The sequence below is a fragment of the Aythya ferina genome (assembly GCF_964211825.1).
Source record: "Aythya ferina genome assembly, chromosome: 5".
NCBI classification, from domain to species: domain Eukaryota; kingdom Metazoa; phylum Chordata; class Aves; order Anseriformes; family Anatidae; genus Aythya; species Aythya ferina.
Window position 1 is genome coordinate 10,753,391 of NC_140301.1, and position 24,258 is coordinate 10,777,648.

The 24,258-nt window shown below is 37.1% G+C and overlaps 1 protein-coding gene across 5 annotated transcripts in view; it reads right to left on the minus strand.

Moving 5' to 3' along the window:
- Positions 1-24,258, minus strand: part of NELL1 (neural EGFL like 1) — a 287,963-nt gene that overhangs the window by 15,990 nt on the left and 247,715 nt on the right. For 2 of the 5 annotated variants that reach the window (XM_084520790.1, XM_084520789.1), the window contains exon 16: positions 3,556-3,696. The exons of 2 other annotated variants lie outside the window; for them this stretch is intronic. In XM_084520790.1, the coding sequence (XP_084376916.1) occupies positions 3,556-3,696 (141 nt within the window). The remainder of the gene's footprint in view (positions 1-3,555; positions 3,697-24,258) is intronic. One more of the 5 variants, XM_084520791.1, reaches the window with a different exon arrangement.

The following is a 24,258-nucleotide window of genomic DNA, read 5'->3' on the forward strand; positions in this document are numbered from 1 at the left end:
CAAGAAAAGAATCAGGAATTCAGCACTCCAGGCCCGAACAGTTCTCTACAGACCAGAAGCATCTCACTTGAAGAGAGATGGAGATAAGTATGTACAATTTATCTTAATTTGCTTTTATTTTTCTCCAGCAGATAGGAGTGAGCTTTGTGGCACGCTATTTACTTCTCATAAGACGGCATTTTCTGTGTCATTTTTTTACCTTCTTTTTGTTCTGATAATCTCAGATTGTCACTGAAAATTCAACAGTGAGGGTAATTACCTTATGTGGTAACAGTGTTTGTCAACAGGTACTTAGTGCAGGGCAACAGCAACATATGCCAGTTGCTTCAACATGGATTACGATTTATCTGTGGATTGTTGTTAATACTGGGATATGACAAGTCATAGTTCTCTGTAAAGCATTTTTGTGTGTTTACCTTAACATGTAGCAAAAGAAAGGAAAAAGGAGTGAAAAAAAATAAAAGAAAAACACAGCAACTATATGCTACGTATTTTAATTGCCAAGGAAACTTTGATAGCAACTTAGTTATAGCAATTGCCTTTTGTCTGCAAGCAGTATTCTTAATAACATATTGTGAAAGGCCAGGGCCTCATAAAAATGCTACTGCTGGTAATTAAATTACATTCTCTTAATTTGAGCCTGCTCACCATCTCTTTATGAAGCTGACATCTTTTATAAAAGTGTGGCTGTGGAAATATATTCCCTTTTCAAAGCTGTCTGTGCTTGATATTTTGAGCAATAAAGAATTTTCTGAAGCTTGAAGCACTCTGGCTAAGTCATCCATCCTTATTGCCCAAGCTCTCATACAATATTATGACCTTCCTAATTTACAAATTTGTCCCTTGCCAGGTGACAAACTCCACTCTCGCAGACAACAAGGTAAAAGCTTTTAGAAGCCCTGAGCTACCTCAATACTACCCAAATGTGCACACGTTTTCAAATGTTCTGCAAGCACTGACAAGACCCTGCAAGCAATGACTCAGCCCCAAGACCACCTCCCCATAAAGAGAGGGAAAGGGAAATTTCCAAGAGATATACAAATGCATCCAGTAGCAGCAACCACCCTCCCAGGCTTTGGACTATCTGCCAGAGTTGAGTACTCCTTCTCACTGTCTTATCATTTTTCATTCATTGTTATTATTTTGTTGCTTTGTCTTTTTTTAAAAAAAATATTTGTTTTTAATTTTTATTATGTTTTTAGCCTGTTTATTGTTCTCCACGATTTGTCCTTCAGGAAGGAAGAAATGCTTCAAAACATACTGAAGAGCACTGAGCCAAACCCAGCTCAGGTACATACTAGGATCTCAGTAAACAGTCCATAAAAATATAACAGGCCAAAATGCTGTTGCTAAGCAGATGAACCCTCTTTTATCTGAAACAGAGTGAACGGCTCTGGCCTTGACTCTAAATACTCCACCGTGCAAATAAGCTCTGTAACATAATGAGAGTCAGTGTTCAGGTAACCAAGTTTTAGTGAGAATATGCACTATCATCTCTTATTTTAACCACTTCTTAGCCGTACTTCTAAATAAAAATCACAGTTTGAAATCTCTTTGTTATATGGATTAGCAAAGTCTTTCAATCAATTTTAACTGCTTAACCAGTATAATGAAACAGAAGAAGCTGGTTTATTCTCTTCATCACTGGTACCCTGCAGCAGATAGTTCAGCAAAGCTATTTAGTTAAAATAACCTCACTCATTTCACGTTCCGTTTACAACTTGCACATGGCAAGAAAAGCACCTCAACTCACAGATTTCCAGTGTGCTGTGCAGGTCAAAACGAGGGCAATTTGTTTGCACCAAAACTCCAAAACTCATCCTTCCAGTTTCCACAGTACATAGAGCATCTGGGGCTTTTGGGGAGCTTTTTTTTTTTTTTTTTTTTTTTTTTTTTTTTTTAAATCTCAGAGGTAATCAAGTGTCCTTCCCTTTATTAGCAGTACTGGCTTTTTCAGCAACTGAGCCTATCTGTGGGCCACGTCTAACCACAGTCTTGCCTGTGCATCTGTCTTTTGCTGAGCCCAGCCCCAAGCCTTGCATTTTCTTAGTCAGAAAGCAGCTACCTAAGGTTGGCCTGAAAAGGGATGGAGATCACCATGGTAGCAGCACAGATAGACATCAGGAATGCTACAAATGCCATTTATCCCCAATTCTCTCAGGGCTTTTCAAAGGCTACTTCATGTTGCTTTGACTTTTGATAAAGTACTTTCAATATTAAGTCACAAAATGCTGTAAAATTTTTCAATTTCCTTTTTTTTTTTTTTTTTTTAAAGCACTCCTCAGTCAAGCTCACTGTTGAGATTTTGTTGTGTTCCCTGGTCAGCTTAGGACAATATATCAATATATAAGAAGCTAGTATAGTTTGGCTGGACAATCTACAAAATATTGCTTTTGCAAATAATTATTTTTTTCTCTGCATTTTTAAATCACAGTGCTATGACAGTTGTAATTTTTAAAATATTAGACTGTATCTTACAAGTTAGAACTAAGTATATAAATTCATATGAAAAAATATATTATTTTACTTCAACTGTGTATTTCAAATCTTAGATGGAGCCCTTTGCACTTACACATGATAAGTAGGTTTCACAGTGTTAAAACAAAGTCTTTCACAGAAGAAGCAGAAAAGCAAAATGTTTTTACAGAAAATTCATGGAAGTGAGTAGAGATGAAATAAGTGGAATTCCAAAGAAAGGATATAGAATGAAGAAATGTAGACCTGTATCTCAATAGTAGTTACAAAGGGATCCTTTCTGCATTGTTTTAAACTCACTTAATAAAATATCATATAGAAATTACACACATTTACAATTTACATAAGTAAATAGGTGTAAAAATTGTAAGTCAGAGGTAGAACACAATTGTCACCTCGCTATGATTTTGTTGGTGTTTACTTGCTGTGGTGGCACACAAAGTCTACGGATAGTCAAGGGCACCCAGACTGCAAGAACGAGCACTAAATCCTCATTCTTTGTCCTCCCACAGAAACAACAGACAAACTCCTCTGCACCCCTTAAACTTTCCTCTCCCTTCGTGCTCTTAGGGCATTATTCTCCAAATACGGTGCATAAAGTGCTTTATGCTATTCGCATAACTCTAAAAATAAAATGTTGAAGGTATGGAACAATGCAAAATAAACATATCAAAGTAATCCAGACATACACCAAATCTGTTCTCTCGCTGCTGTGCTGAAATCTGAAAGGCAACTCTTCCCCTTTTGTGGCCTATTATGCTCCCGAGAAAGCCTGCTTTCACTTCAGGTTTTAAAGCAACTTATTATGATAAATGGCAAGGCTCAGTAAGTCACACTCTGGATCTCTGACTGCCTCCCTCCTGTAATAACTGTGCTAAAACGTGATGCGTCTTAAACTAGCATCCAGGCTGTGGGGCTGGGGATGCTGCCAAACACAGACACGCTTGCTTGCATTCTCATTTTAGCCTCAAACACAGCAACAGCTCAGGACAGTGTCTCAGTAGTCACTTTATAACACCATGCAGAACGCGAAAAGAAAAAAAGAAAAAAAAAAAAAGCGCTATGCTGATCATTGCTTACCAACACAGGACTCCCCGGAAAGAGAATAGGTTCCATTGTCATGGAAACCGCTTCTGCACTCACAGTGGTACCACCCTGGGAGGTTAACACAGCGTGAATGGTTGTGACACTCAATGATCCCCTCTGCACACTCATCAATATCTGCCTCAGAGAAAAACACAAGCCAGCCAGGAAATTAATTTCCTTTGACACCAATGCTTTAGGATTTTGTTTTTGCTTTTTAAAGTCTTCCTTTAATGGATCATGGTTTATTACGGTTCCAAACAGCAGACACTTCAACATGACTGACATAACAACAATAAAAAAGAACAGTACATCATGGAATTTGATACATATGAGACATTTGTTTACACCATGCTTTGTTTAAAATGCAAAGCAAACATACAGAAATTTTGTTCGTTGTGTTGTTGGTGTGGTTTTTTTGTTTGATTGATTGTTTTAAATCAGATTTGTCTGCACATGCAAAGCATTGTAGAGCAGGTTCTCGACTGAGAAGGCACTTTCAGCAACATTGCTGCTTTACTGACTGCACGTCCCAGGATACCTTGGAAAGAAAAAAACTTCTCTTCAGGATGTGTTCCCAGGGTTCAGCTGTGGTACTTTGCAGCTCTCTGGCACTTAACATGTTCAGGGCACTTTGCAAACAATAATTAACCTTTTGCATTTATATGATCAAAATGAATACCTACCACATGTGTAACAGTGTGCAACAAAAAGAAAAGGCAGTCTATGTTTCAGCTGCAATAAAACATTTAGCTGGAAAAGAATGAAGCAAATGACACCATACCGGTAAGTCTGTAGCAGTGGAAAGGTACAGCAAGTGAAATACCCTGCTGAGTTTCAATAAATGTGCTGTTTTTATAAAGGGTTTTTACAAATTTCCGTAACATGGTTAATAGAGACCTCATAATTGCTAGTAACCTTGGTTAATCATGGCTGACACGTGGCTGTTGCTCCCCTTTGAGCATTTTTCCAGCACATTTTGTAGGGTTGCAATTAAAATTAGCAAATTAATTATATGTTAACCTTGCAGTAATTTAAGAAACTATTATATTTTGATTCCTCTTTTTAGCTCAGACTGTTTGACTATTTTTTTTCCCTCCCCCATCTTGGTTACTTTCCAGCTGCGTACCTTATCAATTAAAAAGAATCTCAAATCACTTCAAATTATTAACTGTTGTCATCCATTGAGATTTTTTCTTGGCCATTGGCACAGTTAACATACTTATAAAATCATCTATACTGAACACACGAATTTGGTGAAATTAGATCCACAATCTGCATTTGGTTCTGCAAGCATCAGAGAAGAAATGTTATCTGATCCTGACGCAAGAGTAAGTTAGGGTTACTAAGTAACCACAGAATGCAGTTTTTATACCAATATACAGAATACATACACCAATATGGTTTTATTGACAGCAGGGAGTCATGTTGAAATCGATTTGAATGAAGTATCCTTCAATCTTCAATATCCCTCAAATCTTCCTATTTTGTTGTTTGTTTAAATCTTGTAAGCAATACCATAGAAAAATTTACTTTTTCCTCATTTAAGTAACAATGTTTATTCTTGTTAAATATGGTTAAGAAGCCTAAACAAAAGCATTTTTTCAGTTTTGAGTTCACATTCCCTCAAGAATAAAGCAAGTTATCTGTATAACAGGGTTACAACCACTATTTATATGAAGCTTTATTCAGCTTCCATCTAACAATAAAGTCAATTTTTTACGCTTTAAAATCTGTCATTGCTGCCACCTTTTCTGTACTTTTTATTTTGTAGAAGCTAATTTTAGTGTTAAAACACTGCACAAATCTAGCTGTCCATCAATGATGAGTGCTGCTTGCAAACTCAGACACTTTCAATTCATTACAGCAAATGGAATTTATAACCATGATCTTTTCACATGTCATGGCTGATGGAACAAGTTTAATCCTATTTGGAAAGTGAACGACTTTGCTATTGCAGGTCAATTGCAAATGAATCCTTCTTGCTTTCTTTTCTTCCCCTGCGTTCAATCTGAGAATGTTCCTGTTCAAAGATTGCTTCTGTGGGTCAGTCCTGTACTGGGCCTCTTTATATTCAATTTTACAATTTTTAATTTACAAAATCAATTGAGTTTTTCTAAAGTTCACTCCTGAAGTTAAGCCCTTTTGAAAGTGCATTTGGTTTAGACTCATGGTATAGGATATTAATTGACTGGTAAATTACTTTTCAGAAAGCCTGTCTGCCAGGATACCAAAGTTGAGCAGCAGCTTGCTTAATGGAAGAAAAATAGTATGTAAGTCTCTGTATGTTACATCAGAAAAGTAAAATAATATATACAACTATTTCAAGACTACATGACCTTCTTATGGCAGTACTCTAACTGTCAATAGCTTTTGTCCAATGATTTTTAGGGAGACAAAACAATTTCTTAAGCACACTTCCAGTTGTATCAATTCTTCCTTTATTCCTCGATCTCCATAAACCAGTAGAGTTACACCAGCTGGGCCTTACCCATGCCTGGGACAGGAGGCAAGGCAACAGGAGGTGCAGTGCTGGCTGCTTTGGGAACGCACGCCATGAAAGCCACTGTTGTTGCAGAAACAACTAAAAAAAAAAAATCCTTCAAGCTCTATTCTGTACCACTACATCTCCTCTCCCAGAGCCATTTCCAGCTTACAGGTGGTTCCCTGCTCTTCCCCCTCCAGTGCAACTCAGCACCTCTCCTTGCTCCCTAGCCCAGCGTTCCCCTGCATGGTATGTGCTGCATATGTGCACACTGGGTTGTTGGTGTGGGCAGGAGAATGGGGAAGCAAACCTTCCCTTGCTTCTGCAGCAAGGTAGTATTCCTTTGGCAACATGTTATTTAACAGCACCATATAGAACAATATGCACGAAGAGCAGCATAAACCGAAAAAAACATTAGGGGCTTTTCCATTTGTCTAATACATCACAGGTCCTTATTCCATGTTTAAAATTATGTCCATAAAAAATATGAGGGAAGAAAACATGATTAGGTCTGTAAGAATCTCCTGACATCCAGTGTGTTATTTGTAGCATATGGATAAATGTATTTCTGCAGGTATAGGAAAATATTATGGATTTGTTTTAGAAACTTCAGAATGATTTAAGATGCTCATAACACAAAGAGGCATCTGCAAACAACAGCTCTATAAAATGGCATGCCATATACCGTGACACTGCTTAGTTCACCTAATAGATCATTTCCATCTTGACGTATGGCTTTGATAACACTTTTTAGAGGAATCTATACAGGAAGATTTTGCTACACATAACAGCTAGGTCAGGGAGTTTGAATCAATTCGCCTTTCTTTATCTTTGCTCTTCTATCTTCAGATGCTAGCACTATATTTTGCATACTTGTCTTAGGATGGATAGCTTTCTGTTCAAGTCTGATTTGGGATTTTGCTACAGAATTTGAACTATATATACACTATTTATGTGTGTGCGTTGTGTGCAGACACTCACCAGCATATGTTCTACCTTTTCATCACATAATGTTAGGCTGAAATGAAAGTGTGTACCTCTGATGTGGGAGTAAAAAACAGTACAAAAGTTATAACCAAACTTCAAAGGAGCAAAGAAAAACCTATCCGGAAATCCTGTAATGACACAGGCCAGAAGAAACAATTGGACATTTTTGGGCTGTGTTCCCATGCCTTAGGTCTTGCCCGCTCTTGGCGCTCCTGGCAGCATAGTGGCACATGGCTGTCAGGACTCCAGGCTCTGCCTTCGTACAGCATTCCAGGCATCCTGCTATGGATGGAGGACCCTGGGTCTTTACATGCACATCTTCACCTTGCCATCCCATGTGGCTAAACCATGCTCACACATTTCAGTGAAAACACATTCACTGACTCCCTGACTTGTTCTAAAAAATCTGTGCTAATAGCTATATAGTCCAAAACAAATAAAGTATTTGTGAGAAACAGTCAATTTAATATTTCTTTGGGAACTGAAAATTTCCCACATCCTTAATTTGCCTCTCTAGTCTTCAGCTAAATATCTATTCTACCTTTACACTGAGTGTAACATTTTTCTTTTCTAGTTGCAACACAACATCAGACATAGCTGTCTTACCCCCTGTGGAACTATTTTTGCATTTTTTTTATTCAAGCTTTCTTACAACATCCACGTGAAAGGAGATCCTGTACAGGTCGTTGTTGCTTTTACCCCAATGCAGTTATTTAACTGTCATTAGTACAGAATTGTTAATGGAACTGGCAACACTCCATTATAATGGCTTTGCAAAAGCTCAAAAATGGCACAGTTTTGTATTGTATAAGAAAGGCACCAGTTGGTTTTGAATAAGTTCTTGCAGGATGTTAATCCAGTCCTTTAAGGACAGGTCTATAATTTTTTACTTTTACCATCCCAGCTTCTTGCATTATTCATAAAGGTATTTATGCATGCAAGATAAATAGGATAATTTACCTCCAAATAAAACACAATGACTTCAGACCTAGTGAAAAAGTAAAATTAAAATAATTCAATCTTTTCTAATGCTTCATCATATTTAAGTCACCGTGTAATAATACTGAAAGGAAAACTGCTCAGTGTGTTGTAATAGCTAACATTCTACGGTTTCAATGAGACAGAAGAGCTTTATTATAAAAGTGTCGGTTCTTCAAACTCCTACAGTACTCTTTTTCATTAAAAAAAAATAAAAATAAAAAATTACGTGATCCTTATCTTCAGCTCTCTGTTGATCAGGAGACCTATAAGTACGAAAGGTTTGTACTAACAAGAGAGGATCATACAAGTCTCAGGGTTCCTGAATTAATGCCATACCCTGGCAGTTAACTCCATTAATTCCAGAGTACTATAGCTTTATTTTCCACCTTACAATATGTTTCTTCAACATAAAAACACCAGAAAAATTCAGCCAGCCTACTGAGGCATAAGTTCTATGTAGAATGCAGCCTCTTCTCATCTTCTACTTTCACATGAGCCCCACTTCCAGAAGACAGAGATAGCAAGAAAGGGATGTCACTGACAGCACTATGCAAACAGCTTTCCTGCTGCAAAGGAGTCATCCAACTACTTCAAATAAACCCCAAAAGCAAAGACAACTACTTTGGATGAGAAGAGATGAAAGTCTCTTTCTAAAAAAAATATCTCCCACGTTCTTACCTTTATGCCAAATTCATTACATGTAAGCATATCATAATTCTTTTGTTTTACATAAACTTATATTAAGGCTGAATTTTACCTGATACTATTAACTCTTTTATCAGGTGACTTGTTAACACTCTATATTGGCTTTGAGAGTTCTCCACAATTATCAGGAAGGCATCGCATCTACTTTTATACATACACTATACAAATCAGTAATACACTGACAATAGCTATCCTTAAAGACTACATCTTTTTCCCAGTGCAAAGTAGAAAATGCTACGACACTGACCTTGTCACAGGTTTACAGCCCAGCATGCCTGGAATACCAATGACACAGCGAAGAACAACAATTTAGTCGTTAAGCGAACGGTAACTTAGAATAACACAGATAACTGTATAATTTAGTTACATTTGAATAATGACTCATGGTTGTTGCTTAATCTCATGGGGCCAATTCACTCTTAAGACCACAGAGATGCTAAAAATCAGAAAGGACAGGAAACACATCTGAGCCCTACCTATTGACATTTTTAATAATCAATTTCTTCTCTTATAAATTAAGGTGACAGAGAGCCCACTTCTCGCTGACTAAAGCTAGTAGCAGGCTTTGGAATAGTTGCTCGCAAAATTCTTCCTTGACATTTAGCCTCTTTTTTAATTACTTTCATTTTAACTCATTAGGAGATTTTGGGCAATCAACCAGCACCAGATAACATATTCCTCTCTCCTCAGCAGTCACGGCAGTTTTCACAGACTGATTTTAATTGCATTATATTTATATTGGCTTTTACAGTTCCTTCTCAGGCAGGAATAGTTTTGCCTGAGTAAATGGTACAGGCTTTGGTCCATTTTTCTATTTTGAGGACACAGCAGTAAACTATAATGCTTCGGATCTGTTGAGATAGTAAATACAACTCAAATTCAGGAATAATCAAACTCACACAACAGTTTAATGGTACTAGATGGCTTTCAAGGATTAAAGGTGTGCCCACCACTCATTATAATTAAAGAACAGCTGTAACGTGCTTTATCGTGTAATTCTAGATTGGCTTTATCAAGATTTTTAATCATCTCAAACAGAAGTGCAAATTTAGAATGATGAGTTTAACAAGGAAAAAATGGAATTAAATTCATATCAGAATAATAACAGACTAGTGGTACCAGCAATTTTTAAGATTAATTCTTCTAATATATAACATCTAATTTACTGAAATTCATTTTTAATACACACTCCAAGCTGATGTCTTTATCAGTTTAGTGCATGCCTTTCTCCCACGCTCTTATTTGTCTATTTGTACGCTAAATATGCAGTACGCTTGGAGTTTGCAACCTAACGCTCTTGGAGTATACAAATAAATGTCAATTCACAACACTGGAGATGAAACAAGAGTTTTTGATTCCCATATTTAGAGATTGCTGGGTGACACAGCCAGACTGCTCCGTGAAAAGCATGGTGGGAATATACAAGGCAAGGTGAAGAACTATTTCATATTTAGTGTTGTGTTTTGAGTTTCTGTTGCAAATAGGATTGTACATATCACTCTGTAAGTCAGAAGGAAAGAGACTGACTTCACAATTAATAGGTTAAGTTTCAAACTGAGGTAGAGATTCTTTGTCAGATTTGAGGCCTATGGTCAATATGTCTTTCAAACTACATAACTGTGAAAACAGATGTGGTATTAGGCCAAAATTTATCATATTTGGGCTCTTTACATGTCTTGAAAGGCAACTTGCCATCCCAAGGAAACCATTTCCAATTATGTAGAAATAGGTACCAACAGTGCATAGTCTCCAACCTAAAGTTACCCGTGTGCACGTAGTCTGGCAACATTTTGTATAGCAAGTCACTTGCAGACCGTTAGTTCCGTGATATATATTCAATTCATTTGTAAGATCTTCTCAAGTATGATAGAGGCACCGCACACAATTTACAGGTAAGGTGACTACAACAAAGAGAGATAGAGCAAACTGCACAAAGCAGCCCAAAGCCAATGCATATGAAGCTCCTCAGTTTTTCTATTCCAGTCCAGAGTCCTAACTTTTAGGTTACCTTTTCTCTATCCTCTATAAAGATGTTCTCAAATAGCCTGGTAGAGGCAAGGAAAACCTTCACTCCCCACTCCCCTCACGACTTCAGTATGAGCTTAATTTTTGAGGAAATACTCGGTATCTTTATCCCTGACTGCTAATTCAAGTAAATTGGAAGAGTGGATTTGCATCTGTAGTTATTATATACAGAGCAATTATTCAGAATATTAGATACGCATAGTAGAATACAATGAGAGAACAAGATCTACAGGAGAGATCTTTCATGTCAATAGCCTGTAACCAATGAAGCCCTCAGCACACACAGATCTTTTTCTATAAAGCTAGGATTCTGTACATTTAAAAAAAATACATATTCAAACCTATCCTTAATAGCATGGTATTTTTATGCACTAAGCTCCTTAAAGCTAGTTCAAAGCATAAACGCTGTAAATTCAGATTCATTTAATTTACAGTGACGAGTACAACCATACTAAAAATATATTACAGATTGCAAAATTACATTTCAGAAAATCCACATGGCAAAATACATCATGTATCTGATAAAAAGATTAGTTCATCAACCAGAATAAAAATCCTTTTGACAATTGATTTTGGCATGCTGCAATTGAAGAGTTGCACGTTCCTTGCCAAGATCACAGAATTTGAGAATCACCTCATGTAGACATATCTTAAAACAAAATAGTTGATGCTCTGAGAAGGAATGCTCACTCCATATAAAACTACTAAAATAAACTGTATACGGGCTGCAGACCGGTTGATCAGAGTTACAAAAGACAAATGTAGCTTCTTATAAAGCAAGACACTGACAAACAGCATTCTCTACCCAACGTACCGGTTTTCTGCAACCCAGTGAATTGCACAAAAAGAATCATTCAAATGACACTAGCTGTACCTATAAAAGCTTCATTGATGAGCCTTAGCATTATTATCCAATGCTAGCAGATGACTTCATGCAGAATCTTTAGGTATAATACATAACCAATATATCACTCTATCTAGCACTTGAAATGCTAAAGTTCAACATCAAAGAGCCATAGAAATAGCCTATTATTTTATCTAGTACATCCTGTGACAGAAAAGAAATGCTCCCTACCATACATTCTTTAGTGATTTGCCTCAAACAATTTTAAAATGACACGCATGATAAGTCCTCCTTCACTTCATTGGGAAGATTATATTGCAGTCCAATAGTCCACAATGTTAGGATTTTTTTTTTGATTATTTTGAGCCCTACCCTAATCGAATATGGTTCAGACAAAATAACTCTTGTCAAAACAATTTCACTGCTAACAGGAGGCTGCAGCTGATGAGAAAATGATAAAAAAAGCACATTTTCTTCACTATGGCTGGGGTGGAGGAGTTTCAGCCACTCTTTTCTAAATTCCCATGTAAACCACAGTGCCGAAAGGCAACAGAAGCAATGTTAAATTGCAGGTTCAGATTTTGTACACATCCCGTAGCACCCCTGAGAGTTTAGTGATAATGGCAAATATTCTCAATTAGTTTTCTTAAATTGTGAAATGATTAACAGCTTCAGAAAAAGCATTTAGCATTCAAACAGTAAAGAACTCTCTCAAGGAAGTAAATCCCCCAAAAAAGTGTAAAAGGAGCTCTTGAGATCATAAACAGAAAAATGCAAAGCTCTCTGCATCCTTAATTAGGAAAGAAAACGGTTCAGAAAGCGCTGTTCAATATAGAACAGATGATAAAAATGCATACGTTGGAGAATGTATGAACACAGGAGGATAAGGAGGATGAAATTTGTGTTGGGTCTTCCAGACACTACACTGGATTCAAAATATTCTCATTCTGTGGAAGATGTCTGTCCACTCTGGAATGTATGCATACTTATTTTTGATAACAGTAAGGCTACGCAAAAAGATCCTTTGAGATATCAAATAGAAAAAGACCATAAGGATTGTTTAAGAGAAAGCAAAACGCTTACATCACATCGCCTATCTCTTTTTGTTCATAGTGTAAGTAAAGGCCGTTCTCTACTTTGGTCTGCTTGAACTTTTTTTCCAATCCCACCACTATGCATGAGTCCATCCACCCCTGCCTCCTAGAGATGTTATATTTATCCAGATTCCTAGCTCAATCATGCCATGGGCAGAATCATAAAAAGTTTCTTGTTGTGATTGCCCATGCACAATGCAGTAAGTATATTGAGAAGCATGAATGACGCGTGCTTTCCTGTTTAACTTGAACAGCACCATATTTCATTGCACTAAATAATCAGAGTCAAAATGTTCTAAGAAATCTAGCAAAATTTACTAAACAAACAGAACACTCCAAGCATCCCACTCAAACATGCAGAATGGCCAGGATTTAGTCCTATGTGACTAGAGACATTCAACTATCCCATGCATCCCAGTAGTCAATGAACTGGGATAGGGACTTTCAAAGGCTAATGCTGACTGCTTAATAGCTATCTTTTTATCAACTTGAATCAAAATTCATTTCTTTTTAAGCTTATTTGTTCTATATAACGCATTAAGCATTTAAAAATTGTAAACATAAATATCTACTTTTAATCAAGTTAAAAAATCCCTGATGGAAAATTCAAAGTTCTTGGTTTACACTGAAAACATATATATATATATATATATATATATAAAGGAAATGATCATCTTACATCCAGTTTTAAACATAACTGAAGAGAATAAAGTATATCAGCAGATATAAAAGCTCAGCGCTGCTTCCAGTAAAAACTTCCAAGTGAAAAACTCAACAAATATTTGGGATTAAAAACTTTAGTTATTACCGCTACACCTCTTTTTAAATACTGCAATGAGTATTTCCAAACAAATAACAAGTGACTGTTTCCTTAGCGCAAAATGTGCACTTTGAAAGCACACGCTCTCTGTTTCATTTTTTAATAACACACTCAATTTATAACTTCACTAAAGCATTAGTTGCAGACTTTGATCAGACCCCACTTTTCCCAGACTGGGTGCTGCTTCAGACATCAATAATTCCAATTAAACCAACTCTGAGATATGACTACATCATTTCTCCAAGCAATTAAAATTGTGTAACTGAATTAAGCAGAAAACCCTGAAAGAAAAGCCAGAGGACTCATCAAATGTTAATAATAATAATAATAATAAATAGATAGTATTATTATACTGGATTTCATCCTGTGATCTCAAAACATTTCCTAAGTATTATGTAATACTCAAATACTTTTGGGGGGAAGGGGAATAAAAATATTATCTAAAAGAGTTTTGACTTCTCAGGATGAAGATAGTTGCCACTGTTCATTGCATGAATAAGCCCTCTGCTTGTTAAAAAACATATTTATCCAAATTACTTTTGTGTCTCCAATTTCACTGAATTGACTAAGTTTTATTATACATAAATTGAATGTAAACGCTTTTCATAAGGACTCCCAAAGTTAGGAATTCCTCACACTGATTTTATTATTTGAACACCACAACATAATCCACTCCCTTAAAATGTCCTAACCTACACAACTGTTCCACAAAAACTTATCTGTAAGAACTGGCACTTAAAACCAGATTCTATTGTACTGGGAGAATCATTTTGAACTTTGATTTTGTACCATCTCAAATGGCTACATGATTTCAGTATCAGAGTTTGGGGTTTTTGGGGTGTTCCAAAGGCTCAGTGAATCAAGTGAGCTGCATAAATCAAGGACTGGAAGGAGCAGCTACCTCAAGTTTAATAGTGGTGGTGCTACTACTGCTGCTGTTTAGTCTAGACAGTTCTCTCCCCTTTATTTCTGTTTCCTTGTAAACACAATTTTTTGATACTACAAAATCTTCAGCAGCTCTTCAGGATATTCTGAATATACAGATCATGTGGACATTAATGAATACATTGATACATGAATCATATAGAACATAATCATTCTACAGAGAGTTTTCAAATATGTGTATATACATACATCTATAATCTAAGAGTCTCTGAGTTTCATTATCAATGAAATAAATTTGACTTATGGCACACAGTATACTAGAACAAGAATTCAAAAAAAAAAAAAGAAGAAGAAAACAGAGCACATACACTGTCCCTTTAGCTTGTCTGTTGTGTTTGTTTTCTTGTTGTTGTTTTTCCCCTAACCACATTGGATATGTTCCTTTCCACATTAAGATGGGTGGTTTTTTTTCTATGAAAAGTATGCTGTCCATCATGCACACTAGATCCAGATCAAAAACTGTTTGAAATGTTTTGATCTGGTTAATATGGACAAAGACAATTGTAACTATGAATATCAGAGAATATGAGCAAGAAAAAGGTTGCAGCGGATGGCCATGAACCAGTAAATATATAAATAAATAAATAAATAAATATAATAAAATAATTTGTTCACAGTGAGAAATACAACCTATATCAACAAATGGTAATGGCTAGTGGAAATTATTCTTAGGGCCACATGAAAGTAACTACTATGTCACAGTCTGCAAGGCATGCATTGCTTGAGAGTCAGTGGAAAACATACTTGCTGCCTGACAGGGACTGGGGCCAAGGGTCACTCAAAAATCTATGAGTGCTAAATACAATAAATCATACTGAATGTAATTGTCAAGGAACTTGGGACCACCACAAAAGCTTTTCACACATACACTGCTTGTGAAACTTAGTGAAGAAAAGACAAATTACGAGATTTCTGTTACATTTAGTTTTTAACCTGTGTCAGCTCAGAAATCCAGCACTGGAACAGGCTGCCCAGGGAAGTGGTGGAGTCACCATCCTTGGAAGTCTTCAAAAGACGTTTAGATGTAGAGCTTAGGGATATGGTTTAGTGGAGGGCTGTTAGCGTTAGGTTGGAGGTTGGACTCGATGACCTTGAGGTCTCTTCCAACCTAGAAAATTCTGTGATTCTGTGATTCCTACAGACAATCTTCTAATTTATTGAATGCAGTAAAAGGATGTCTTCATTACTTACCCTACTACCCCAAAATTAGCCAGTCTTTCAAATGGAAGTCTTATTTTCTTTAACATAAGTTCATTACTTTTTTCTTTTTTTCTTTTTTTCTTTTTTTTTTCTTTTTTTTTTTTTTAATAGAGGACATTTATTACGCTCCTCAGGGATGTTTTCTTGGTAAAATTACCAGTTTACATTAAGTGAAAATGCAGTCTTTGGTCTCGCAGTTTTTTAGTCATCGAAATAATTTCAGTTCAAATGTTATAGCCTGAATAGAGCTGCTTCAGAATTGCATCCAAACACACACCTAAATTATAATCCCATCCAATATATTCACTTCAACTGCTGATAAAAAAGTTACTACCATAATGTTGCCTTCACATGGTTTAAACGAGTGATATTTACACCCATATTTTAACCAGAAGCTCCCGCAGAATCATTCTGTTGGGGTGATAAACACAGACTACCAGGAAAGGCGAAACAGGGAAGGTACTTGCTGACAAGAAGGAATTGGAATAATAAGAGAATATTTACAGTCCTCTTCCACTTCAGCTGGCTCTGCCTCTCTGAAGTGTAGCTGGGAAAGAACCAGCATTACTGAACAAACACATATAAGTGCAATACCTTACCTCATCAAAGACCGCATATATTTCATTAGGGTAGCTCAGCTTTTATCTTACAAAATCAGAAATAAAAGGGCTGAGGGCCACCAACCGCTAGTTCACAGAGACTGGCAGCCTCACCTGTGTCAAACTGAAAGCATTTGTTGGGCAGAGTAACCATGGGGGAGGGAGACAGTGCCTGTGAGGAACATATTGAGAGTAAGGGCAGGATGACACCTGCAGCTGGGGTGGCACTCCAGTCTTCCGTGATGCACAAGAGTTACAGAAAGAGCTCACAGGAGCCTAATGAACCACATTCACAATTCCTTCTTCTTTTTAAGTTACTTTGATTTTGACCTTACAATGAAGCACTCACATACACAGTTCACTGCTACCTACCTTTTAATGACATTTTTTTCCCAAAGAAACGTTTAACTGAGACTTAGCAATTACACTGCCATTGGCTTAGCAGTCAGACACCAAATGTTATGCATGGTCCTTTTTGCTTTAGAAAAAGAAAAAGAAGAAAAAAATGGCAAAGAACAACGAACAAGTCCTAGAGCAAAACAGCATTATCTTGCCTTTGCTTAGTGCAGAAGAAAACCAGTTCCTCATTTCTGAAATGATTTTTGAAGATCTTAGTTTCCAACAGGGGACAATCACCTGTTGCTCATCCTGTACAACTAAAGTAAGCTGTAGAGGTCTGATAGCATTCCATATTCCCACTACAATTTTGATTCCCACAAAGGACATCCAAACCCCTTCAAGCAACAAATATTATACAGAGATTCATCTCACCTAGCTTTAGATGGATAGAAAAAGTTATCTGTCTTAGAGGTATTTATCTGGTCCCCATTTATCACCAATGGAGAGCTGAACGCTTTTACACTACAATTCATCTAACACCTACTTTAGATGCCTCCTTAGAAGACAATGCGTGATGCGTTAGAAATACATATTTCTTTCCACTGACTATAAAAGCTGCTTAGCTTACCTCAAAGGCAGACAGCCACAATCTCTCCCATTAGAACAGCATAAGACAAATTCTATTTCACCTGGCAACGTATTCATCTACATGAAAAGGAATCAGGGACAAGTATGCCATAGGGACTTGTAACTCTAAGTTATGCATCAGAATCTCTGACTAGTTCAGGCTGACTGGGGCCTTCAGAGGTCTCTGGCCCAACCTCTCTGCTCCTGGCAGGGCACGCAGTGAGGACAGACCAGGCTACTCAGGGCTGTATTTACACAGGTCTTGAAAACTTCCATGAATGGAGACTGCACAGTGCTCCTGGGCAGTCCGAGTCACTGCTTTTTCCTCATGAGGAAAAAGTTGGAACCTTTCTTGCTCCAATTTGCATCCATCATCTTTCATCTCCCCTCCATAAAACTCTGTAAAAAAGCTTGGCTCCATTTTCTCGGTAGCTTCCTGTAGGTGCTGGGCAGCTGCTGTTAGGTCCTGCTGAAGCTGTCTCTTCTCCAGGCTGATTAAGCCCCATTCCTCGACCTCCCTGCATACAGCAAGTGCTTCAGCACCCATCACCTTGGTGGCTCTCCGCTATTCCAGTTGCAGGTTTTCAATGTTTTTCTTCTTTTGGAGGGGGCCAAAAGAGGACACGGTATTCCAGTTGTAGCCTGAGGAGTACTGAATATGAGGCCAATAATCACTGCCCTCAACCTCCTTGTTCTGCTTCTGTTAATACAGCCTCCTACTGAGAAAATCCTCCTTCTGTGTCTGCTATGGTCACCCCCAGAGCTGGCTGATTAATTCCCTCCAGGCAGCTGTCTCCTCCCTGGCCACTGCAGGTATTTTAAAGACTTGTTTCATGCTTCCTTCCACTCTGCTTGTTGCTCTGTGGATGTTGGCCTCCTGTTTAGATGTGCCCTCTTGAGCCATTACATTGTCAGCTGATGCACTCCTTCTCCCCTGGCAGCAATAACTGAAATAGCCTGCATCAGCTCTAAGGAAAGGCTCCACAGGACCAACGCTAGGTCATTTGTTCAGCAAGCTGAAGATGAATCAGAAGAGATCATCTCCAAGGTGGTGGTGTTTGGCAGGCACGTAGGCAAGCAGGCTACTGGGGCTGTTTTGGCCCCTTTAATGGTCCAGTGGGAGACACTTGATGAAAGAAGCAGTTTGAAGACATGAAAACAATGCTTCTAACGATGCTTTAGGGGAGCTATTTTACAATAAGACCTTGTCTGCTTTTTATTGTTCTTTATGCATTCTCATACCTTCCTGTTTTCTTGGTTTCTTCCCCCTCCTTTTCTGGTATAGAATAAAAAGTTCAGGTGACATTACAAAGAAAAGCTCCTAATCCTAGTGCAAGGATGGATTTCAGACATACCGACCAACACAACAGCTTTCTTTTTCTTGAACATGCTTTGGGGCTTTGTCTTGAATATTTTTGTTCTTGTTTTTGCTCAATTCCAGAAGAGTATTCCAACCCTTTTCAAAGCTAAACAACCCATACGTGCTCTACTGACAAATGCATGAACAAGCTCTGTGAGTGCTTGTACATGGCAGAAATCATTCACCCCTTGATTTAATTCTTCTTTTAAAAACACCTCTGCAACAGAGATTTTTTTTTTTTGGCTTAAGCACTCATAGACCATAGTTCTCTTTTAAAAGAAATTTATCTATTTCTGAGGTGGGACTAGAATCTTCTGAACTGCTTTAATAGCTTTCATATTTTATAATCTTTCTCATCAATGTTTAAATTTTTGCCTTCATTAATATTGCTCTAAGTCAAAAGTGCTTTTTTTTATTTGCTTTTTTTTTAAGTCAGTAGAATTCTACTAATGACAATGAGATAAGAACATTCAAATAATAATAATATATATTAAAAAAAAAAAAAACATAAAAAAAAAAACATGTTTTGCTTACTCCATTGAAAACCATTTACAACTGTAGACAGTATACAAGGAAATTCCTTTACCAATTGTACCAATCACTGTCATCCCTGGAACTGTCTACAGCAGCTATTCACAGCACATAGTTATGCAGGCAAGGGCAAACAGAAAGTGGCCATGACCAATTAGGTCCAATTTGTAAAGTGTAATTTTCCAAATGGGAATTTTTCAAGACTCCATCCCAGGTTCTGTCAATGCCTTAGACCACATCATCATCAAAAAAGTTCAACTTCACATCTCAAGTCTGCAGTGCTTTCACCTCTGCATAACAACTGGACAGGTACTGTGTCCCCTAATGCAGTTCCCATCCTGAGGTGGATTTACAGTGCCATGCCTGAGCTTCATGGACAGAAGTTTCAGGAAGGAGATGCTATACTGTAGGTGGAGCACTACCTGCCAAATATTATCTGCCATATAAAATAAATTATAAACAAACAAACAAAAAAGCCATTATGGAAAAATTACTTCTGAATGAAGCTTCCATCTTTTTTTTTTCTTTTTTTCTTTTTTTTTTTTCCATATGAAAGTGTGTCCCGTTTGTTGCAAAGGAGCAGTTCAGCACAGATCAAAGCATGTCCTGGCTGTGTTGTACTGCAACTGAAGTGTCAAACTGTTTCACAGCAACACTAATAAGAAATGCTTTGATGTGTGTGTCTGTGTGTATCAAGCACTTTAGTCATTACTAAGTAGCTACCCATAATATTTTATAAATAGATTACCCAAATTGTAATTTCATGTTATGATGCATCAATGAAAGTAACCCATATCATTATATTCCTGTTACTGACATGTTATCAAGCAAGATAGAAATGAACACTAAAGCACCCTTTTGAAATAGAGACATTTCCTGTGGAACAGTTATTTGGTGCTTCCATCAGAGAACACTGCGGAAGGCAACAGTGACAGGTCTAAAGATCATCACTCAAGTACCTTCTTTGATGAAATTAGAGTTTAAGAACATGAACGTCCTGAGCTGAACATCAATGAAAACAGAAAAGGTATAAAGATTTGGCCTTGAGCCTGTCGCCAGACGATAAGCCCACAGCACTATCTTCTGCCCTAGATAAATAGTCTCCACAGGTTACCATCAAATCAGATCTGATCCTCTTCTGAGCCTTTCCCAGCTCCAGAAGGCAATTAGCCTTCCTGTCAGGGCTCAGGGACAACACATGGATTCAGCTATAGTGGGATGCACAGAAGGACATGGATACATTCACCTGACTAAGAGTCACCCTTGCATCTCTAAAGAGGACAATTACCAAACATGTTCAGTCAAATATCTTTGCAATCTTTCTCTCCTTCTTGCTTTTAATTTGCAAAATATTAGAAAGTCAGACACTGCACTAACACTCCTGAACATTCTAATTAAAATAAATCTGATGTTATAATTACAATTTTTTTTTTTTCATACTGCTTTATAACACAACTGCAATGACTGTGACTGAGGGAGAGTATAGCACATTGCTGTTTTAGCTCTGCAGAGGACTCAACTCTGAAACTGCTGAGAAACATGGACCATGCTGCTGGTTGCTCTTTTTATGTTGAAACAGTTTTTATCATTTCCAGGAAAACTGAAAACACTTTCATGTGCAATTAACCAGTTGGATTGCTCAGATTCACATCAATTATCAACCTTATTATTCACCATCTCCTTGTTATTCATCTGTGCTACTCTTTTTGGCATGAGAACACCATATATTTTTCTTTTAATTTTAAATGTCCCATTCAACTCGACAATTCCATAAAGCTTTGCCTCTTGAGCAGCATAATGGTACTTTTTTATTTTTTTCCTCTATTACTGCATAGCTCATGCCTAATGCTTGTGGTCTTCATTGATCTATAATTACCTAGTGATGACTGTATTGATAATTAGGGACTATTTAACTGATATGCATTAGTAAGAGGACACCAAAACAGGTGTCAAATTCAATAATTTAAATTTTCATTGAAAATGTACCTGTAAAATATCAGAAAATATCTGATGCACATTCCGTAGCATTAATTGTCAAATTCTGTTTTATCATACATCAAAAAACTTAAGTAAATCATATGCTCCATCACTGTCTTTTGAAAAGTCATTTATGTGAATTTGAAATACTGTGTTTCTCTTGTTTTCTATTACTTCGTAGCACCGTATGCAGTCCTAGTGCTGACATACAGCATTTTAATTCCCTTAAATCTTTAGGAGAATATGGGCAGTTGCTACTTGGTATTGCTTCTCCAGTTTTTAGTTTAATTAAATGGCTTAACACTAATACACACACTACTAACACTGGCAAGCCATGAAAAGCCAACAAGAACCACAGAATCACAGAACTGTAGGGACCTCAAGAGATCATAGGGTCCAACCCCCCTTCCAAAGCAGGTTCCCTAGAGGAACAACAGAGAGCAGTATACAAACAGAACAATACCAAGAATTAAATTTTAAGATGCACAATTGTGAAGAATTTTTGAAAATGTTTTTAGATTCACAGGACAAAACACTTCATATCAAAAGTTAATTTTAAACACACTAGCATTTCCAGTAAATTCCAATTTCTTATTTGCATCAACATCTTAAGTCATACACCAAACACGTTATAGGCACCTGTAATGATGTATGTTTCACAGACAGAGAAAAATGAGCCGGGAGAATTGAGGGAAGAACCTTCAATCACTTCAGTTAGTGGCCTAGTCAGGAGTAATATCTACAGTCTATGAATTTATTTCCTGACTGTAGACACTAAATTACCCCCCTACCTCTCCAGCAACACTTTGTAAATGTTACAGTTTGGATACAACTTAGTGTTTAATACAGAACTTTAAACTGTATTAAGCAGCCTGAAAAAAAAAAAAAAAAAAAAAAAAAAACCACCCACGTCATACTCCAAAGACTGTACAATTTCATAGATGGAAGAAGATAGTGTCATTTTCATTTCTGCTATATGGTCTTATATATTTTCTAGATTTTAGATTTGCATTATAATTAAACTATGTGGTACTTTCCATGAACAATTAAAGTACTTAATGTGCACCATTTTGGCCCTTTAATTTTTGGGAAGAAAAGTGGCCAGTGAAAGAAAACAGAAAAAAAATGAGAACAAATGGTGAAGTTGCAGAAAGTACATGTGAAATGATAATAGACCAGTTCAGTACCAAATAGTCTATCTTTGTAAAGACATACTTCTATGTATCAGTACTTCGAATAATGAACAAATTTCTACTCTGAAATTAACCAATTTCAAAACCTTATTTAAAGACCCTTCCATCCCTTACTCCTGTAGCTCCAACAGCGGAAAGCTAATCCAACCACAAAGAAAGGAGCACGCTCTGAAGTAACAAGGAAGATCTTATGTACCCCTTTTCCCCAGGTGTTTTGCCAAAAATACCTTTTTTGTTGGTATTTTGTCAATAAAAAGGAAAAGGGAAAGCATTTCAACCCTTGTGTCCTAGTGCTGGCAGTGTCACTGTTCTGCCAGATAATGGTGGGCAGAACATTAAGCTATTTGTGCTTACTTTTCCAAAGACTTTCAGAACGAGAAGAGGAAGAGCTAGAGAACAAACAGGAACATCGCTTTCAATCCTCAGGCAGCACATGAGAGACAGAGACAGACCAGAAGAGAGAGAAACACAGATACATAACCATCCCTGGATTAAACAGTTATTGCCAGTGGAGGCCAGCAAAATCATTTAACCACTCTCCTGAAAACTATGTCCATGTTTATTTTCCTGGACAAATCAATCTTTATTGGTTTCTGCAGTGTGGAACAACACTGTCAGAAAACCTTAAAGGGGACCCATCTGCAGAAACTTCCCTGTGATGTGAGAGAGCAGTGGAACAGCTCAAACACAGTCAACCTAACTCAAAAATGCAATGTTAAAAATATCTATGCCCTGATACACATTAGATATTACGATATATATTATATATATTAGCATAGTTATTATATACTATTAAATATCTGATTAGATACCATATATTACGTACATTAGGGCTCTCCACAAGCCTTGTACAAACAAAAATGTGCAGCTTAATGTCTCTGACCAAACAGAGTTGTTGCTGTTGGGTCAAGGGTGCATTGTGTCACAAACCCAACCCTTGATCCATAGTCTTGGAGTAGTCTGAGTTAGTATTCTGTGTCTCAGTAAAGCTTATTTGGGGGATTTAATTACAATGGTTTTGACCTGAAGTAAGTGCAGGGCTGGTCATTCCTGCTAAGACAGATAAATCAGATACAAACAGAAGTGAAACTTCAGGCATCTAGAACGGTTTGCCTGTGAAAACAAGAATGTTCATAGACATCTAGTTATAGCTCTTAATAGGGGATTGCACAGCAGGACACCTAACTTTGTCACAGCCACAAAAAAAGAAATGGCAAAATTCCCTTGGAGATCTGAACTTTTCCTACTACACCATCTCATTACGCTCAGCAATAAACTTGGATTAACTGTATCCTTAAAGTTCCTGGAAGCCTACTGATAAGAGAACTGGAAGATAGAATTTTTTCTTAACAATTTTTCTTGGAGTTTATCTCGTATTTTCAGCAAAAAATATGTCTCTACAAATAAGGTAGAGACAGCTGTGGTTGGTTCAACTGGTACAACTTTGGAAAGCACTGCCAATGCCACAGAATACTGGAATTTCTTTCTGAAAGGAGGGAAAAGTCATAAAGACTTGACTAATAGAAAGAGAATGAAAAGTAATGATATTAAGCGCCTTGTCATTCTGTTTGAGAGCCTAGTAATGAGCATTTCTGCTAAAAGATAGGAAATTATCAGTGAGAAATGACTGGGGAGGATGAAGACCATATTAATCAATCACAGGATTATGGGGTAGGTAGTACTACTTTTATTGAAAAAGGTAAAACTGCTCTAGAACGTAATCAATTGTAGAATTTGTAACAGGAGCACAAAAACCTTAATACCATAAAACAAGGCATAGTGACACATCTCAATACAATTTCTGTCACTTCTGCTCAAAAAATAAGTATGAACCCTCAACAGAGACACAAGGACATAGGGATGAATTAACAATGTTTTATAAAATGTAGCATTCCTCACTTAATTGGATTAACACATTGAACACCATGGGGAGATATGATTTCTTTGTGTAAGCTCATTAGGGGGTCAAACAAGGAGAAGATTAAGAC